Here is a 21235-nt window from a genome sequence, read left to right as displayed (position 1 = left end):
GAAGATCATGGCTGGTCAACCAGCACAAACTTTCCATGAATTTTCTAGCAGTTCATGTTGGTTATTGAATGGATACATTTTCAGACACACTGTCTCCACTCAAACAGAATGTTTACCAAACTTCAAAGCAACAGGGGGTGGTATTTTCCAGCCTTTGAAACTCTGTTGTCAGTTTCAAACTAGTCACGTCAGTTTCAAGAGGTTTTCCCCTGTGGCTTTGCAGCATTCCTTTCTGTCCACTTCTCATTTTCTTGGGGTTTGTGGTATGCAAAAGAGATTGCAACATCCCACCTCCTTGCTTGGATTTGTGACTCTGTGCTTTGAGGTCAGTACTTTTATGCTTGCAATGTCAGTGGCACTGGGTTCTGCTGGGCTTGCAAAAATGCCCCCCTTCCTTGGATTGTGATTGGGCTTGAATCTCCATATTGTCACTGGGTTCTTCTGCATTATTTCTGCTGGGCTTGCAGAAATGCCCTCTTTCAGTTTCTGCTGCAGATATTCTCTGGTCTGACCTTAGTCCTGTTGAGCTTGCACAGCTACAGTGGCACTGGTTTTGCTGGGCTTGCAAAAATGTCCCCCACCTTCAGTTTCTACTGTAGAGATTACCTAGGACTTTGATTCTGTTCTGCTGGGCTTCTATTGCCCTTGCATTTTTGCTGTTTTTTTCTCATTTGGAAACAGGAGGATGGGGGCACCTTCTTTGAGGGATCATAACTTGGACCCCATGAATCCAATCCTCACCAGACTTGGAGGACAGGTAGACGAAAGTCAGCCAGAGATTCTCTGCATGTTTGGTGTCTCTAGCTTGCACAGGATGTATTCTCTGGACCTCCTGAACCTACATCTCATCTGTCATTTCCCCAAAAAGTACTTTCCTGGGGGCACTTTCTTTGGGGTGGCTTAACTTGAAGCTTATAAATTCAACACACACCAAACTTGTAGGGCAGGTAGAAGAGAATCAGCCAGTGATCTCTGCAAATTTGGTGTCTCTACCATGCTGGGGGGAGGGGTCTCCATACTGCAAACCTCATGAACTGAACCAGTTTGTTTGGCTATTATGTTTGTGATAGTTTGTGGTTTGCAAACTGGGCATGCCGCAAACCACAAAGCAAACCAAACTGGATCTTCCCAGTTCATGACCATCCCTATTTATAAGTCTGTTAAGAATGGTCATTTAAGAAAGCAATATAAGCATAGCACAGATGTGTTAAGTTCATTTTGTTACCCAAAGGATATTAGGAGTCCTACCTCTTTTTTTTTTTTCAAATAAATGTTTATGTCTAATAAATACAGTTTGGGAGAAGTGAAATCACTGCTGGGCTGCTGCAAGCTGATTTAGAATCCAGCCCCATACAATGGACTGACTTTTGAATAGGCCTGTTCCTCAACTATGACTCAGCCTTCCATCCTTCTGAGGTCGGTAAAATGAGTTGCTGGGGGTAAAGTGTAGATGACTGGGGAAGGCAATGGCTAACCATCCCATAAAAAGTCTGCCGTGAAAACATCGTGATGCGATGTCACCCCAGAGTTGGAAACAACTGGTGCTTGCACAGGGGACTACCTTTACCGTTTTTTATTCCTCATGCTCTGGAGAAGCTCAAATGCAGTGGGAAAATAAGCCCCTCCAACAATAATGCAAAAAATACTTTAAAATTCATTTAGACAGTTTTAATGGAACACCTAAAACATATCTTATTCATATTATTGACAATAATATGCATTTACAAATTCCACATCTATATACATATGACATTTAGAAGTAAAATCTGTTTCCCAATAGTTGAATTATGACAAGAGAAAGAGAATCAGTAGTACTAGCCAGTTTTTTAAGGGAAGCACCACATGTGCAGCAGCATATGTCTAAATTCTCTTCCATGTGGTAACTTGGAGTTTTTCTGTACAGGCAAATCACTGAGCATTACATAATTTAGTGACAGCTCTGATTTGATTTGAAAGCTGAAGTTTCTTACATGGCTTCTTCACACTCAGGCCAAAACTGCAGTACAACTCCACCCCCCCCCCAAGATCATATTTTAAGAAAATTAAATAGAAATATTGCAATTAAAATCAATGCCTGGTTTTGTGTCAATTGTATATAAACAATGTAAAATATATATATTGCATAAATGGATTATAATGCACAATTGACATATAAATGGTTTAAACTGGCATATAAAATTATGTTGAAAACCATAAAAGAAACAAAACAAAAATGGGAAATTTGTCATAGAAAATGTATGGAATGAAAATCTGTTACTCAAATAGGTCTACCCAGCAGGGCCATAATTTGCAAAGGTGTCTTTACTAGCATGGAGCACACATGTGTTTTGGGTATTTAAATACTTGGGATCCAGTCTGTGTTTACCAAGATCCAAATTCAGATCAACATTCAGAAGAGCAGGGGGTAATAAGCATCCTAAATAGAATTTTTAGTATAATAAACTGGAAAGAGATCAAATTAAATTAAGCAATCTGCAGAGCAAAAGGACTTAACAGAAAGGGAAAAAAATGCAGTGATAGATGCAACACAAAACCTTTTCCTAGAAAAACCGCCTACTTTCTTGGGGAATAAAAGTAAAAAGGGGGAAATCAAAACATACGAGCTTGCTCCTGGAGAGGGTTTGGGGTGTTCCAGCAGCAATGAAGCTGCATGGTGAATGAAACTGTCCAGTTGGGGAAAGACAGGTCCATGAAGCAGAGAGGAGAGAGGCCAACCAAGAAGCTGGAACAACAGTATGTGTTCCAAATTGACTGCAAAGAGTGGGACTGAGGAGTAACTCTTCATACCCTTTGTCTGAGAATGGGAATCTCATTATGGATGAGATTATGGATGAACAGAATGTAATGAAAAACAAGGAGTGAGCAGTGGAGTGAGTGAGCAGTGAAGTGGCCAAATTTGCGGATGACACTAAATTGTTCAGGGTGGTGAGAACCAGAGAGGATTGTGAGGAACTCCAAAGGGATCTGTTGAGGCTGGGTGAGTGGGCGTCAACGTGGCAGATGCGGTTCAATGTGGCCAAGTGCAAAGTAATGCACATTGGGGCCAAGAATCCCAGCTACAAATACAAGTTGATGGGGTGTGAACTGGCAGAGACAGACCAAGAGAGAGATCTTGGGGTCATGGTAGATAATTCACTGAAAATGTCAAGACAGTGTGCGTTTGCAATAAAAAAGGCCAACGCCATGCTGGGAATTATTAGGAAGGGAATTGAAAACAAATCAGCCAGTATCATAATGCCTCTGTATAAATCGATGGTGCGGTCTCATTTGGAGTACTGTGTGCAGTTCTGGTCGCCGCACCTCAAAAAGGATATTATAGCATTGGAGAAAGTTCAGAAAAGGGCAACTAAAATGATTAAAGGGCTGGAACACCTTCCCTATGAAGAAAGGTTGAAACGCTTAGGGCTCTTTAGCTTGGAGAAACGTCGACTGAGGGGTGACATGATAGAAGTTTACAAGATAATGCATGGGATGGAGAAAGTAGAGAAAGAAGTACTTTTCTCCCTTTCTCACAATACAAGAACTCGTGGGCATTCGATGAAATTGCTGAGCAGACAGGTTAAAACGGATAAAAGGAAGTACTTCTTCACCCAAAGGATGATTAACATGTGGAATTCACTGCCACAGGAGGTGGTGGCGTCCACAAGCATAGCCACCTTCAAGAAGGGGTTAGATAAAAATATGGAGCAGAGGTCCATCAGTGGCTATTAGCCACAGTGTGTGTGTGTATATATATATATATATATATATATATATATATATATATATATATATATATATATTTGGCCGCTGTGTGACACAGAATGTTGGACTGGATGGGCCATTGGCCTGATCTAACATGGCTTCTCTTATGTTCTTATGTTCTTAAGTCCTTGTCAGACAAAATTCTCAGCACAGCACTCTGATGCTTCTGGGATGTAGGCAGGCTTGAGAAATGTCTATGGGCTCACAATATCAGTACAAAAACCTCTTCTAACAGCCTGACTAGCTTGAAGAAAAGCCATGTTTCTCCATAGGCTTTATCAAATAACCAATGCCCACACGTTCACAACACTGTACCATTCTGTAATATCATTCAGGACATTTTCCTGAGATGACAAAGTCTTCTACATTGACCACACTAAAATTACTGCATGGCCAGACATAAATCAGTCTATTTACCTTAATACACTTAAATTAATGAATGCACATACAAGTTTGAATACAAAATTGAGTCTGTTATCAATACCAAACAGACAAAATGGTATTATATATCTATTTTTTTCATTTACAACATATGTATTCCATTTTAGAGTCTAAATTACAACAATGAAATATTGGCTTCTTGTATCTCTCCTCCCCCACCTTATGCTAGTGAGGCCCAAGGATGCTCAGATCTGCCTAAGCTTGTAGCACAACCTCTGCATGGATCTGAATGTCTCAAACACTTTTCTTTTAGTCATGAAGCTACCTGGGAAGAAGGCACTTGGGCTTCTAGGGGAAGTTTACTGGATTGAGAAAAAATAATAATTTTGATTTTTATAGCAACACTCCTTGGTCAAATAAAAATATTTCAATTACTCAGGCACCCTACTCAAATCTTTAAAAACCAGTAGAAGATTTTTAGGTATCATTAAGCAAGCAACTGCAAAGTTTTCCAATTCTTAAGCACTATTATCAAACTTCTTAGCAGCTGGAAAGACCATATACTTGGTATTTTTTTTCCTGGGACCTTCATATTCCCTGTTCGCAAGGAAGGGTGGCCATAAAGTCTAAATAATAAATAAATAAATAAAAGGAGCCAAAATGCTATTATAGATATGCCCAAATTTTTGGGCACATCCAGTGGGATGGGTTGGGGGGGGGGGGTTACATTTTTTTCTCCTTGCTTCCAACTGTCAGGCACTGAAGATAGAATGGGGGATACTATTTTTAAATTTGTTAGACATGCTCCTGCCCAAACCCGTACAACCAAAATCAGAAACCCTGCTGGATTAGAGCACAGGCCCATCTAATCCAGCATTCCAATATCAACAATGGCTGGTCAAATGGCTTCAAGGAACTCACAAGGATGGATATGAATGCTAAAGCATTGCCACACACACATATGCACCCCACTGTACTATCTACCTTTCAGAAATATATTGCTTCTTAATCGGGATATGCTATATGACTAACAGCAGAAAAACAGCACACACACACACTGCCTCTGCACTCCAAATTCCCTCCTCTTGCCTTTCTTTTTGGCAGACCTATTCTCCACGACACATTCCCACAATAGGAGCCCAAGTATCAAAGTACTACAACTGTAAAATAATCCTTATCCTATCTAGAGTTGCCTAATTCCCTCTGGCCACTGTGGGAAATGGTAGGTAGGGTTGCCAGATTCTCCTGAAAATTTAGGGATGGAGGAGACCGAGGGACCTCAGTGGAGTACAATGACACAGAATCCACCCTCCAAAGTATCCATTTTATACAACAGAACTGCTCTCTGTAGACTGGAGATGAGCTGTAATTCCAAGGGATACCCAGGTCCTACCTGGAGGCTGGCATCCCTAATTCCACCCTACCCATTTCTGTGTCAAATCATATTTTTTACCCTGCCTCCCAGCAGCTGCTGTCTCCTCAGAGTTCTCCTCATGTTTGCTTTCATAAATATGCATTGGAACCCTGCAGGGAGAAAAGCCACATTGGGGGGTTGTGAATTAGAGAGTGGAGAAACAGCAGGCAGAAAAACAGCATGCATACAATGCCTCTACACTCCAGGTTCTTGCCTTTCTCTTTGGGGGGGGGGGGGGACTGTGTTGGGAGTCTCTTGTACAAATTTCTATTCAACAGATAATTAGGCCCTGAGAGAAGAAACTATTGGTTCTAATTGTAACCCATGAAGATGGTTTCAACATTAGGGCATACTTCCTAATTGTAAGACCATTTGAACAAAAGAAAGTATGGATTTTTGCCATGGGGGATTACACTCAACTCTTGTAAAAGTGGAAGAGATTTTATAATGTCAAGCAAAGGCAGACCTAGTAGCAGCTTTAGATCAAGCATCCAAGAAACAAAATAAAGAATAAGATGTGGTGAATTTTAGATAAGGAATGGCAAAGGAGGATAATATGAGCTGCTAAGAGGCTCTGGTCACTACGGAGGTTAAAGCCTATTGCGAAGGAGTGCCACAAAGTTGAAGAAGCATCAGATGGAAATTCAACTTGCCGGTAAAAAGAAGAAAGACCGTACTGCAGAAATGGTCTGAGAGGTAGGGTCAGTTGGAGGGTTGGTTGGGAAGAAGGAACACCCTAGACAGGGGACTATGCAGCCAAGAACTAAAACCCAGTGAACTAACACACAGGAAGAGCTGAAACTGAGAGACTAAGTCAGAAGGAAGCTGACTGGACAAGGCTAATCAATAGCATATGAACTTTTGAAGATATACCGGTATAGAAAAATTTAAAGTGTCAGAAGAACCAATTTAAAGTGAAGGCGCATTAAGATGGATCAGTTCCTCTCTGCATGTGTGTAAGAGTTCAGATTTTGAAAAGAAGGTATTGTTTGAGTGTTACATAAGTAAATAAATTGTTATAGTCTAGATATAGGTTTATTCAGTCTTTTGTTAATTCTTTTAATATCTCTTAAGAAATAAAATTGCCCTCTGCCGTGTTTCCCCGAAAATAAGACACTGTCTTATATTTATTTTTTCTCAAAAAGACACACTAGGGCTTATTTTCAGGGGATGTCTTATTTTTATTAAGTATAATACAACAACCTACATTTATTCAAATACAGTGGGGCTGGTGCTAGTGGTGTGTGAACTCCTTTCCCCTAGCCATTCGTGCGTGCGCAATAGGATGCCTGCGACCGCAGTTACCACACGCACACCCACGCATGCGCAAACGGCTAGGAGAAAGGAGTTATGTGGTTGCTGCTCACGGAAGTGCGAACGGCTCGGAGAAAGGAGTTGTAGCAGATAAAAGGTATTTCAGTTTTCCTTACCTCTCCGCGCTGAAATGCATGGCTTAGCTATGCAGATACGCTGCATAGCCATGCCCATCACTAGGTCTTATTATCGGGGTAGGGCTTATATTTAACAAATGCATAGAAATCGTGCTAGGGCTTATTTTTTGGATAGGTCTTATTTTCGGGGAAACAGGGTATTAGAAGACAGTATATGTGCACTGAGATCATATATCCCTTGCAGATGGGGTTTAGATACCCACTCACAAAAGCAGAGAATGCCAAGTCTTAAGAAAACTATTACAGTGTGAATGGGCCTCCTTAACTTTGTACATCAACTTGTTCAGCCCATTTCTCTTCCACTCAATTAAACATAAAAAAGTGTATTTATCTTCCAGTATCAGTCTTAAGGGACTGACTGTTTCCTGGAAGGTAAGATGCTGAAGCTGAAGCTCAAATACTTTGGCCACCAAATGAGAAGGGAGCACTCACTGGAGAAGATCCTTATGCTGGGAAAGACAGAAGGCAAAAGAAGAAGGGGACGGCAAAAGATGAGATGGCTGGACAGCATTACTGACGTAACAAACACGAATCTGAGCAGACTTCGGAGGATGGTGAAAGACAGGAGGGCCTGATGTGACTTTGTCCATGGGGTCACAAAAAGTCAGACTCGACTGTGCGACTGAACAACAACAATTTCTCTTCATTGCCAAACATCTGATTCACCATTTTTTTTGCAGGGGGAACAGAACATCAGAGAAAGAAAACTTGCATTTAAAACACAGTCACCCACAGTGTAATGACAACAGCACATCTCAGACAGGAACTATTTTGAATGATGTAAATACATGCATAAATGAAGAAGATTACATTGGTCACTTTTAATCAAGGATGAGATTCCCCTTCTCATCTTTGATTCAAACCTGTCCAGAAGAATACTTCATTTCCTGATTGCCATTAGCATACACAGTCTTTACAGTGCCATCAGGGTACTCCCTTCTCTTGAACTGTGCCGTTTGAATCTCCTTTTGTCCATTACTGAACAAGATGGTTTTAGCTCCGTTCCTGTAGAGCAATATATGAACCATGAAGCCTCAAAGTAGTGAAACCCACAGGATCTTCATTCGTGCTGACAAAGTTCCCATAAATAAGTACTTTATTATTTATTATTGACTGTTGTGAGCCGCCCTGAGCCTGCTTCGGCAGGGAGGGCAGGATATAAATCTGAGAAATAAATAAGTAAATAAATAAATAAATAATTTTTGATTTCTATCTCGTCCTCCCCACAAGCAGGCTTTTTACACATAAGCCATTGCATTAAGACAGCACTCTATTCTGTTTTTGGGACTGCCTAGATTTGAATGCTTGAAAAAGGCACTTTGAAACTATAAGGTCTAAGAACAATTTATAATTTGAAGCAGGTATTAGCAAATGTTGTCATAATAAAGACAAATATACAGACTATTGCCTGGCTTTAGCAGCTGCTTTTCTCTACTGCATCAAACAGGTCACCTGTGAGCCATTCGACAAAGAAAAGGGAATTTGCTGCTTAAGATTACATAACTTGTTTGCACAAAAAAGAACAAGAGTTCAGTAGCACCTTATAGACAAAAATCTGTGGCAAGGTATAAGTTTTCATGCGTTTGAAGAAGTGAGCAGTGACCCACAAAAGTTTATACCCTGCCCAGGGCTGGCTCGCCCACTAAGCAAACTAGGTTGTTGCCTAGGGTGCCAGGAGGTGGGGGTACCGAATTGGGCTCCCCCCCCCCCGTGCCCATGGCAAATGCCTAGTTTGCCTGCCTCCTTCTCCCCCCCACTGCTGCTGCCACAGCTGCCCCACCACCCTCCTCCCTCCCTCCCTTTGTGGTTCTGGAAGCCAGCACCGTGCTCCGCACCCCCTCCCCCAGCCGAGGCTGGTCCTTACCAGCTTCAATGCAGCTGGCACGGCTTCTAATCCTTTGAAGGGCCCGTGAGCAGAGTGTTTGCTCCCCCTCACTTCCGGTTCCAGGAAGAAGGGGAAGCGAACTCTCCTCCCGCGGGCCCTTTGAAGGATTAGAAGCCGCGCCAGCCGCATCTAAGCTGGTAAGGACCAACCTTGGTTCGGTGGCGGGGGGGTGGATGGAGCGCAGTGCTGGCTTGCAGTGCCGCAAAGGGAGGGAGGGAGGCGGTGGTAAGGGGGTGGTAAGGATCAGCCTGGGGGGGAGGCGATGGAGCATGGCACTGCAAAGCAGCGCTGCGAAGGGAAGGAGGGAGGGTGGTAAGGATCAGCCTTAGCGGGGGGGGATGATGGAGTGTGGCACTGCCTTGCAGCGCCACAAACAACAGGAGGGCGGCTGTGGCAGGGGGAGGGCAGCCACGGGGGGGGGGGGCAAGGAACCTGCATGGGGAGCTACGCACCCACAGGCCAGCACTGACCCTGCCACAAATGTTGCTAGTCTTTATGGTACTACTGAACTCTTTGTCTTTTCTACTGCCTTTTCTTTTACTCTCTCCTTGCTCTTTTCTACTGCTACAGACAGACTAACATGGCTACCCATCTTGATCTGTCACCACAAACATTGAGTTTGGTGACTGTTTAACATCTGTTGTTGCGCATTACCAACAATCACTTAACATAAAACACAAACTCCTTAACATAAAACACAAAGTCCTGTATTGCACTGATAGAAACAAAAGAAAGTGGCACTCTACTTCTTCATCCAGGCAAGATAGGCATGTCAGTGTCATATGGGACGTATATTGCATAATATGGTAATTTTAAGAGTCAAATCAGGTCTGAAATACTTGGAAAAACACATAAAATAATGAAATAGAGTGGATTGACCACAACAGATAGTCCATAACACAACTTTTTTGGGGGTAGAAATATCCCAGCAGGAACTCAATTGCATATTAGGCCATACCCCCTAACATCACCACTATTTCACACAGGGCTTTTTGTAGAAAAAGCCCAGCAGGAACTCATTTTCATATTAGGCCACACCCCTGACACCAAGCCAACCGGAACTGCATTCCTGTGTGTTCCTGCTTAAAAAAACGTCCTGGTCCATAAAAAAGACTTTTGGCACTTCCAGATTAGACAGCTAGTCTGGCACTAACCATGGCTAGTGACCCATGCTGTCAAATTGCAGCTGACATGGCAACCCTCTAGGGTTTTTGAGGCAAGGGATGAACAGAGGTTGTTTGTCATTGCCTATCTCTGTGTAACATCGCCAGATTTACCTTGGTGTTCTCCTACCCAAGTACTAACCAGGGCTGATTATGTTTAGCTTCCAAGATCTGGTGGGACTAAGCTAACCTGAATCATTCATGTCAAGGTCAGTGATTGTCAAATAGTGCTCCTTACCTGATGCTTGATTCATATTTTTACATTACTCACTTTTCTACTTTGACAACTGTCCCATCAGGGAAAACAGTTTCTTCAAGACCTCCATCATACAGTCGTTTAATAGTCTGGTCAGGAAACATAATTTCCTTGGTACCATTTGGATGGTGCTTTTCTGAGAAAAAGAACACAGTCCTTAGAAGTATGGGTGGTCATGCCTTCCGACTCTGTATAGTCTAATTGCTTGAGGAATAAGTTCACACTTAGGCTTGTTACTTAGAAAAGAAACAGAAGTTCTTTATTGTGAGAGAATACCATGAAAGGAAGAGTAAAGGCTTCTGATGGAGAGAGGCCCTTTCTGCATACATGGCTTACTTCTGATTTTCACTGAAATTGAGTAGGTTGGAGTTTATCTCACATGTTGTGCCTGCATTCTGCATCCTTTTCTCTCTCTCTCAGATTTCTATTGCAGCCTGAGTCCCCTCTCATTGTTATTTGGAAAGGAGATGACAAAAAGGAGAAGACCAGTTGTTGAGATGGACCAGACTTAAAAACAAACAGGAGGCTGCTGCCCCAGAGCAGGTTCCACAGCATTGTCCACATGTTTAAAATATTTGTAGTCAGAGTCAGTGTTCCCTCGAAGCTGAGTTAACATGAGCTAGCTCACAGATTTTTAGCCTCCAGCTCACATATTTTTGCCTTAGCTCAAGAAAGATGACCCCAGAGCACAATAATTTATGCAGTAGCACAAAACTTTAATACCAGTAGCCCAAAACTTTAATGCCAGTAGCTCACAAAGTAGAATTTTTGCTCACAAGACTCTGCAGCTTAGAGGTAACTCAGTCAATTTAAAAGGAAACCTTTTTTTCCCTCAAAAACAAAATCACCCAAGTGGGGAATCAAACCAAGAACCTTGCTATTAATGCAAACTAGTCAGACAAAGGCAATTAATTTCCTAATCTCCTATTTCAAAAGATATGCCTAGTGCAAAACTGACCAATAAGGAGAGACCAACTGGCCGGAGTGGAGGGGAGAGGAAAAGTCTGAGGAAATGTGTCTGCTTTTAAAGGCTTGAAAGCGAATTAAAAGGAGGAGAGGGAAATACTCCTTTAAAAAATCACTCTGAAACTATGTAAATATAGTGGAGTGACAGCAGAATGCTTGTAAAAGAATGTGGAAGGAATTAAAAAATCTGATGGCAGAGTGAGGTGAGTGTGCAAATGAATATAGAAGCAATTTTTAAAGCAATGGAGGTGCAAGGAAAGAGCCATGGTAAACACAAATGAAGAAAGGGTCGGAGACTGTAGAAAGCATGTCTAGTCCTCAAAGTGGACAAAGGAAGAGAGAATGAGAAGAGAATTGAGAGGAAGGGAGGGAGGAAGGGAGGGAGGGAGGGAGGGAGGGAGGAAGGAAGGAAGGAAGGAAGGAAGGAAGGAAGGAAGGAAGGAAGGAAGGAAGGAAGGAAGGAAGGAAGGAAGGAAGGAAGGAAGGAAGGAAGGAAGGAAGGAAGGAAGGAAGGAAGGAAGGAAGGAAGGAAGGAAGGAAGGAACCCCTGAAAATGGCATTCTGCATAATGGAGAGACAACAACAAGAACAGACAAAGGAAAAGTCACACAACCTATCTATTCCTGTACTAATTCTCTGTTGCCCTCCCATGAGACTTCAAAGTCTGTGTTAGTATTTAAGTGAAACTGCACAGCCCATTCCTTCCAACAGTCTACACTCAGATTACATACTATTTCCAACCTACAAGTACCTCCCATGTTGGAATTTTGACATCTGAAATAGTCCTAAATGTACTCTGGACTGCAGACATAAACTCCTTGATTTAGATCTGATATTCTAGTCACAAGCTTTCCTGAATACAGTGTTGTTAAAGATCTAAACATTTTTTTTAAAAATTGTATACTTCAGCAGAAATAAAAATCATCTTATAAATAGAGATTTTGAACAAAGAACCCAAATTATCCACTATGTGACACTGCTTCAGTATGCAGTGTGTAAAATGTCTTAAACAAGGATGTATGTGATTAAAGTGCCTTCTAGTCATAGCTAATTTATGACAATTCCAGCAATTGGCTTTCAAGGCAAGGGAGAGTCAGAGGTGGTTTGCCATTGCCTGCCTCTGCACAACCTTCCTTAGTGGTCTCCCTGCCAAGTGACCATCCTTCTTAGCTTCTGAGATCTGATGTGACTGGACTATATCATACTGCTTTCCCTTCCTATACAAGGATGGAAATATGCCAGTTCCTTTATTTGTTGCTTCTATTCTGATGAAAATATATGCAATTTTTTTTTGGGGGGGGGGGGGAGCAGTTTTTAAGATTCAACAACTGTTAGGCTATATAAATCCATGAGATATATTTGGGGGAAAATGTTTTTTTTAAAGTTAATTGTAAAGTTTTTAAAAGTTCATCACATACCAATCTGGTGATTAGGAAACTGTAGCACCTCCATGCCATTTGGATAAGTGATGTGAGTCGTCTGGGCATTTGCATAATAGTAAATCTGCAGGGGAGAATATGAAGATTTCTTGAGTGTTAAAAGGCACCTTGGATATAAAATTCTGTCATAAGAGTACGACCAATTTCCCACTCACCTTACGCCGCTCTCGCGTTCCTCTTCTCAGCGGGGCTTCCTTCCAATTTCACACTCCAATTTTACACTATCTGCTCCAGGGCTGCAGCTAACATTGGCTTTTTCGTGAAAAGCCAATGCTAGCTGCAGCCCCGGGGCAGATAGTGTGAAATTGGAAGGAAGTCCCGCTGAGAAGAGGAATGTGAGAGCGGCATAAGGTCAGTAGGAAATCGGTCTATGTCTTTTCAATTACATTTGTGACACAGTTCCTTTTCTTGTTGCTTGTCACATGGAAATAAGAACCTCTGAAATAGCAAAATACTGAACAAGGAGAATACAGTTGCCTAGCAGTGTTTCATGCTGCTGACTTCTCACTCATCAGGTAAATAGTCATGCGTTTATCAATCTGCATTGTCAAGGTAAAACCTGCATTTGGCAATAATGTAACTTAATTTCTCAGGTAGTATATAACTGTGTCCTACCCTGCCCTCAAGATATTCATAGTTCATTCCTTCGTTTTATTCTTTTTTTCTTCCTACCCCAACTTAACATTCACATATGGTACAAATAATACGATTGTGGATCAAATGTTTTTTTTAGTGCCATGTGTGAAAATGCCAATGTTTGCACCACTAATATGGAAACGGGGAAATGCGTAAGCAGGGTCAGTGTCAGGGGTTGGGATCACTGGGCACCTACCAAAGCCTATGTCCCACAGGGGCCCAAATGCTATCCAGTGAAGCCATATCATGCTATTTCTCTTCCTCCTTGCCCACTAACACACACTTTCTCTCCTAAGGATTTCACTTTTTGCCCCAAAAAGCAAATTTTTAGCTACGATGATGAACTTTTATACCTAATGTAAGGAAGGGGATGAAAACCAAGAGAAAATTAATGAATGACTTGGGAAGAATGAGCTAAAAAGCTACTCCTAATAAAATCTCAAGGCATGTATAAGTCTGCCTCAGAACAAGAGCTGATACAGTGTTTCCCCCTGAAGCATAAGCCCAATTGTCTCCTTGTCTACACTACACAAATGACAGATGTTTCCAGGTCCAATGCTGTTTAAAGTCCTCTACAAAGCAAAAACGAAACAGATGCACAAACCACTCTCTGATCTGGCAGGATCTTCTTAATGTCTCCATTGAAAAAAGTAAGAACAGTGGTCATTTTATCAGCACTGATCTCCTTTTTCGTGCCATTGCGAAAAGTCATAATTCTGCGTCCATCAGAGAACAGCTGCTCCACCTTTAAAACAAAGGCAAAATGTGTATGCGAGAGTACACACACACACATATACACAGCCTGCAGTTACAAAACATTTAAACTGGAGTGTTTCAATTCAAATTGATTCTAATTCCATTTATCCTAAGATAACTTATGAATATAGTTATTTGAATCTATTATGTCAACTGTTTTAACTGCCATGGTAATATAATTGTCCTCAAAAGAACTATGGGAATTAGGATTTGGTGAGGATGCTGAGAATTCTTTTTTAGAGATCCCTAGTTCTCCTCATACAACAATTGTTTCCAGTCTTCCTTATGGAGAAAGAACAACTGTCAAACCTGTTTAAATGAAGTGCAGACATGCCCTTCTAGGGGTAACCTAAAACCAGTGTACTTGGATTTAAGACGGGGTGGGGAACCTCCGTCCCAAGGGCCATATACAGCCCTTGAGGTCACTTGGTGTGGCCCTCGGGGATTGCTGGACCAAACCTTTCTGGAGCCTGGCTGGCCAGCGAGGATCGTGGGGCCCAGCCGCGATGTGCAGCAGCCTCCCCAGGGCCAGGCAGGGATCACAGGGCCCAGATGTACTGTGCGGCAGTCTCCCTGGGGCTTGGCTGGCCAGCCAGAATTGCTGCAGGGCCTGGAAAAGTTACTGTCATAGTTCAGTTTGCACTTGATTATCCCAGATGGTGTGGCCTAATATGCTAATATTAGGGGATGTGGTCTAATATGCTACTGAGTTCCTGTTGGGCTTTTTCTACAAAAAAGCTCTGGACCTATGCATTTGCCTAGGACAGTGGGCCAGGTGTGTATGTGTGTGCGCGCCATATTAGGCTCCCCCCACATGACTTCAAATAGAAAAACAATTATTTGCATTAATTTTGCCGGCCTGAATCATTCTCCCTCAACGGAGCACTGTTTTTTAAGTTGATAAATTTTGTGGCCCGCGAATGATGTTATAAATATCCATATGACCCTTGGCAGAAAAAAGGTTCCCCACCTCTGATTTAAGATGACACTGTTGCAGTTACAGCACATAAATAGTGCTTGGGAGTGGGCAGAGTCCATGGAGAGTGCCGAAGATTTAGCGAAAGGACAGCTTTTTGCAGAGGCTACTAAGACTGCGATCTCACACAATAAATAATGCACTTCCAATCCACTTTCAATGCACTTTCCAACTGGATTTTGCCAGTCCACACAGTAAAATCTGGTTGGAAAGTGCATTGAAAGTGCATTATTGGGGGGGGGGGGGTGATCACAGCCTGAGGTTTCCTGGTAACACTTTCTTGGGCCTTGAAAGTGGCAATGGCCAATGCTTTTCAAAAGGCAATTGTTGCAAGAGTGGGCATGCTACCTAGATTCTGATATGAGGGAACAATGGATAAGACTCTGAACCCTGGTTGAAGCAATATGCCAGGGTAAGTGGATGGCTGCTCCTTACATGGTACTTGTTCCAAAGGCGAGTGCTGAGGTAGACTCTGGGGGGATGGGTGTTAATCCTGTGGATTTAGGGCACCCCACAGGATAAAAGACACAGGATTTGCCTTCTGAAGCCCTGCTATGGCAGGGAAGCCCCACAGTAGATCAGTATTTTTTTTTTAAACTTATTATGCTTGTGCTATCCTTCTTCATTCTTGTGCTGCTGTGTGCACATCTGCAATGCAAGTGTACAATGGTCAGGACAGAAGTACTGAATTTAATTGCAGGTAGGTATTCCAGACTGCCATTTTTAAAGAGTGCTGACTTGCAAGCAGACTCACTTGCAAGATAGGCACTCCAGACCCTTCAAGGGATAATGGAATTCTAGACTCAGTGTAAGCCAAGGCCACTGTTCAAAACTAAAGTCATTATGTTTGTGTACAATTATACCTGGCCCATTTCTATACATATTTTTCAGGACAAAGATCAAATAGGCAAGAAAGGGGGAGTTAGTGCCCTAAGGGGGACGGGGAAATCACAACTTTTCAAATAATGCGCAAATAGCAGCCATACGATGTATTTTAAACGCTTCCAAGAAAAGGGACATCCTGCTGCCACTCACTTATGCTGATTTAAGATCTGTGACTGGCACAAATTACATTAAAAATTCTATCCCACAAGTCAGCATAATCTGCACCTCCCCTGGAGGCTTCCAAGTCTCTGTGGAAGACCCCAAATTGCGCTTTGATGAATTGCCATATGGCAGGAACATATGTTTGCAGCAGTTTTATTTTCACATCACGTGACCCCCTTGCATGCATGCCAGCTCCAAAAAGAAGTTAGCTTCATTTCACAAGGAGAGCTCCTGGGAAATCATCCAAGACCTCTCAACGAGCAGATGGGGAACACATCCGGGTGAACATTTTCTGCAGCTGATGAGTGTAGCACATGAAACCAGCTGTCTAGCACTCCAGAACAGCATCTAGTTAAGACAGTATCCAAGTGGTAGCTCTCCTGTTTGGACTGCAGTTATCAGGCATGCTGAATTAGCATTACCATATAATAGAGTGCCAATACCTTTTTTAAAAAGAGCTTTCATAGCTGGATCTCCCACATAATGTGAACTTTGGTCCTGAAAGTGGTTATGGATAGAACCAGATGCCGGTCAGTATATTTTATTATAAATAAATTTTATTATGTAGTTTCTTCCATATAACTAATATCTAGACTATCTTACTTTGGAAGTCTGAAAACTAGGCTCAGTAAATTCTGCCAGTCCTGATGCAAGTGACTGATTAGCCAGATATTTTATAATATTAGAATGGGTTTTGGAAAGTGGTGGTGTTATAATCATTCTGGTTGGTTACCATTGGATTAGTTGCCGTGATGCCACAGAGGTTCTCTTTTGATTGAATAACTAAAAGCTTAGACATCAGAGCTCACAACAGAACAACCATTCGTATGAAAACCCATGAAAATAAGTACTGTCAATATTGACTGTCTAGCTTGTGGGCTTTTCCACATGCTTGACTTACTCCTGATTTTCTTGGGAGTAGATCTGCAATTAGTTAGGGCAGGATTCCTCTGCATGTGATTGTCGTTTGGATTTTCACAGCTGTGAGTCAGTTTATTTTCTTCTACATGTGCCTTAAATAATCAGGATTTTCAAAGGAGGGTGCTGTCACCCCTCCCTTTATCCTTTTGTGCATGCTTATATTGACATCATGGTTACATTTTTTAAAAAGCACTAAAATACTGATAGACCATTGTACGTATAGGTTTAGCCGGTTCTTTGAATTCCCATTTTTCATTTTAAAATGAAATCTTCATCTCCCCCCCTTGCAGAAATATAAGAAAAGGCATAAGAGATGTATGGAAAAAGACAATTTTTTTTTTTAAATGGAAGCTGGGAATTCAGAAAATCTGCCTTAACCTATCATTATCATTACAATGGTATGTCGATATATCATTTGTCTTTGGGGGAAGTAGATGGAATGGTTTGACAATTGTAACAATCCAAGCATCAAAAAACGGGTTGGAAGAGGGTGGGAGTGAGCAGGACAAAGAAAACAGACAGAAACATTACACATGAGGAAAAAAGCAACTCTAAATCAGCTTCCATAACAGGGTGAAATAAGTTTTAAAAGACCTGGGGTTAGGGTTGCCAAGTCCAATTCAAGAAATATCTGGGGTCTTTGGGGGTGGAGACAAGCAAAGTCATGACAAGCACAACTGAACTCCAAAGGGAGTTCTGGCCATCACATTTAAAGGAACTGCACACCTTTTAAATGCATTAGAATGCATTAGAAATAATGAAGGATAGGGGCACCTTCTTTTGGGGCTCATGGAATTGGACCCCCTGATACAATTATGTTGAAACTTGAAGAACATTTTGAGGAGAGTCATCAGATGCTATGCTGAAAATTTGGTGCCTCTACCTCAAAAACAGCCCCTCCAGAGCCCCAGATACCCTCAGATCAATTCTCTATTATACCCTATGAGAATCGATCTCCATAGGGAATAATGAAGTGCCCAGCAGACATTTCACTCCCCACCTCCCAGTTTCTGACAACTCCGAAGTGGGATTGGCATCTCTACTCACAAGTTGCTGAACTTCCAACTTCTTCAAAGTAACACAGAGCAACCAAAGGTTCAAGTTTACCTTTCCTATGCAAACGACCTCTGAAAAGATTGTGAAACCAACGAAGGGTCACAGCCACTGGGAGCAGCCATGTTGTTCTGCCTCCTCCCCCTGTCCCCACTCAACCTAAAAGACACACACACCATCCCAAGAGGAAGCCTTTCCAAGTGGAGTCTGAAGCCTCTGGAGGTGGAAAGGCACATGGGGGGCTGTGGAGATGGGGCTTCCTCCCGCCGGCCAGCTGACTGGGAGCGGGAAGGAGCCTGGAAAAGCAGAACCCTGGGAATTGGCAAGGTTACCAGGGGTGTGGGGGGAGACAAAAAAAGAAGTAAAAACTCAGTGCAGAAATATACAACCAGAAATTAGGGAGTAAATCATAATAGTATGGGGCAAAACCAATTGGGAACATGCAGAAAAATCCCAGGTTTCTAAATAACACCATACTGATATGAATTCATTCAGTGGTTTTAAATCCTTTTCATGAAAATTTATTTTTTTATTTATTTACGTTAAATTTATATGCTGCCCACTCCACATATGGACTCTGGGCGGCTCACAGTCATAATACAACAGTAACAATACCTTATGATCATAAAATCAAACACATATAAACAATTTATAATTTAAAACTTAAAAATGGTGCTATAAAATTTCTTACATAGGCAGTCCAGCTTCGTTTTGGCTCTTAATTATCTTTATTTCTCTATTAGGCATCTTATAGATAGATGGTTGTATTCAGCAACATAATGGTGGAAGCTCCTCACGCATTAATTACCGTAGGCCTGCCGGAAAAGGTCAGTTTTACAGGCCCTGTGGAATTTTGCGAGATCCCGCAGGGCTCTCGTGGCCTCTGGGAGTGCATTCCATAGATTAGGGGCTGCCACAGAGAAGGTTCTTGCCTGTGTAGAGCATAATCTGGCCTCCCTTGGTCCGGGGATGGATAACCGATGTTGACTTCCTGAACGCAGTGCTCTCTGGGGTATATATAGGGAAAGATGGTCCCTTAGATAGACAGGTTCTTGGCCATATAGGGCTTTAAAGGTCAATACCAACACTTTGAAGTGGATTCGGTACACTGTAGCTTGCCTCACCAACAATAGCTTGCCTTACTATCACTAAGTGTCAAGTGATATGATTGTTAAATAAGCACTTCATGACTCCCAGAATAATATATACTTCTGTGTCTAATGCCAAAAAGTCTGTCAGATCTTGGGTCATTGCAGATGTTTTGTTGTTATGTAGCTATGTAACTGGGTAACAACAAGCACAGAATTTGGCATTCTGAGGTTCAACTGTTAGGGGTTTTTTTTTTAATGTACCAAGTTCTAAAGGTTGTATGATAATAGCAGGAAAACTGGCTAGTTTGTGGTAAAAGATCAAAAGCCAGGGTTAAATTCAGGGGGAAAGTATGGGGAAAAGAGCTAAACAAGAGCGCCTATACCCAGGGCTTTTTTTGTAGCAGGAGCTCCTTTGCATATTAGGCCACACACCCCTGATGTAGCCAGTTTTCCTGGAGCTTACTGTAAAGCCCTGTAAGCTCTTGGAGGACTGGCTACATCAGGGGTGTGTGGCCCAATATGCTAGGGAGTTCCTGCTACAAAAAAAGCCCTGCCTATACCCACACCACCCCAGTTGCTTTAATGTAACAAGAAGTCAGACTCTGTTTTGGCTCTCAGTGGATCCTTTTACTTATGTCCACATGTTACATAATCCAGGTTACTGCTTTTCCAGTTTTATATTTATCTAAAATTATGTTACCTTTCCATCTGGATATTCTATTTTTTCTTTCACATTCTCATCCTTCTTACTTTCCATATATAGTGGTGCCCTTCTAGACAATATTGATTTTGGAGAGGAATTCTACAAACATATATTAAATATATTTGTTTACATATACTTTTTGGTTACAAGTGGCATCTCTTACAAAATCTAAATGAATGACAAAGAATGAAATGGTTTATTTTAGAACAAGATAGGGTATATTTGTTATTTCTTTAACATCTTTAAAAATATCTGCACTCTCTTTCCAGTTGTTTTGCCATAACAAATGAAATATACAAAATAAATGAAAACAAAATAAATGATATCTAAGATGGCAGAAGAAGGAAAGGTTTCCTGTCACAGTGCCATACCAGATCTAGAGGTAAGAACATCACCAAACTAATAGAAATGCAACTTATTTCAGCACATGGTTGAATGACTGAAAACACTACTGAAACAGAGAGGTAGAAGGACAGACATAACATTAGGAAACCAAACCTTTGTTTCATCATTCTCAAACACAGAAGGACTTTCTGCAGGTGTTTTCCTACCACTGGGAGTTGTGCTATTTCTCCTAGAGTTAGCTGCAGAGCTCACTTGTTCAATGGACTTCGTAGTCCTATGAACATTGTTAAGGTTAACATTCTCTTTCACCTGTGAAAATATTAGAAAGCAAAGAGAAATTTCGTAAGCCATATGCTTTAAAAAATGGAGTGTAGTATAGGATGGGCTCTTTTAGGGTGAGTTAGGTGTTGTTGTTAATCTTACCAGGATTTTTAATTCACATTTTTACTATTATGGTCTGGATACTATTAGACACACTTTTGTGTATCAGTATGAACCTTTGAGGGTAGGGGGAAGCAGGATACAAATATTTTAACTATACCAACAAAACAAACAGAGGAACCAACTATAAAAAAATCACACTACTGTTTTTACTGGAAATTTTAAATGTTAGACCATGTTTCCCCTTTTGGTCCAAGAGGCTTTCTTGGTCTCAGCTTTCTATCATGCTCCCCCACCCACCCCACTTAAGAGTTGCTGCTTCATATTTATGTATAAACCTACCTGTATTTCCTCAATACTCCAAGATTCAGAGCTTAACATGTCATCATTCTGGGTATTTAAAAGAGCTGCTTCTTCTGAACTACCTGAAGAGTATGTACCTATGGAGATTTAACATATATATAATAAACAATTAGTGTCTGTAACTCTGCATATTATAGCACAGATTATTCAAGGCCTGTTTTTGATACCCAATATATTGTTTCTGTCATTAATCAGCCAAAGTGATGTGCCTAAGCAAAAGGAAAAGATGAACTTTGCTCTCTAGTTAGCTATTCCAACATATTT

The 21235-nt window shown here is 41.5% G+C and overlaps 1 protein-coding gene across 1 annotated transcript; it reads right to left on the bottom strand.

Moving 5' to 3' along the window:
• Positions 1-7632: 7632 nt before the first annotated feature.
• LOC132586930 (centromere protein J-like) lies at positions 7633-20534 on the bottom strand. The gene is made up of 6 exons (XM_060259092.1): positions 20381-20534; positions 19880-19981; positions 13940-14080; positions 12679-12763; positions 10310-10430; positions 7633-7995 (listed from the first exon to the last, which is right to left on the bottom strand). The coding sequence occupies exons 2-6, from the start codon at positions 19934-19936 to the stop codon at positions 7848-7850; spliced, it is 552 nt and encodes a 183-aa protein (XP_060115075.1). The 5' UTR covers positions 19937-19981; positions 20381-20534; the 3' UTR covers positions 7633-7847.
• Between the last annotated feature and the right edge of the window lie 701 nt (positions 20535-21235).

This window comes from Heteronotia binoei, chromosome 1 (assembly GCF_032191835.1).
Source record: "Heteronotia binoei isolate CCM8104 ecotype False Entrance Well chromosome 1, APGP_CSIRO_Hbin_v1, whole genome shotgun sequence".
Classification (NCBI taxonomy): Eukaryota; Metazoa; Chordata; class Lepidosauria; order Squamata; family Gekkonidae; genus Heteronotia; species Heteronotia binoei.
Note: the sequence above shows the minus strand (reverse complement) of the source record. Positions and strands in the feature narration are given on the sequence as shown.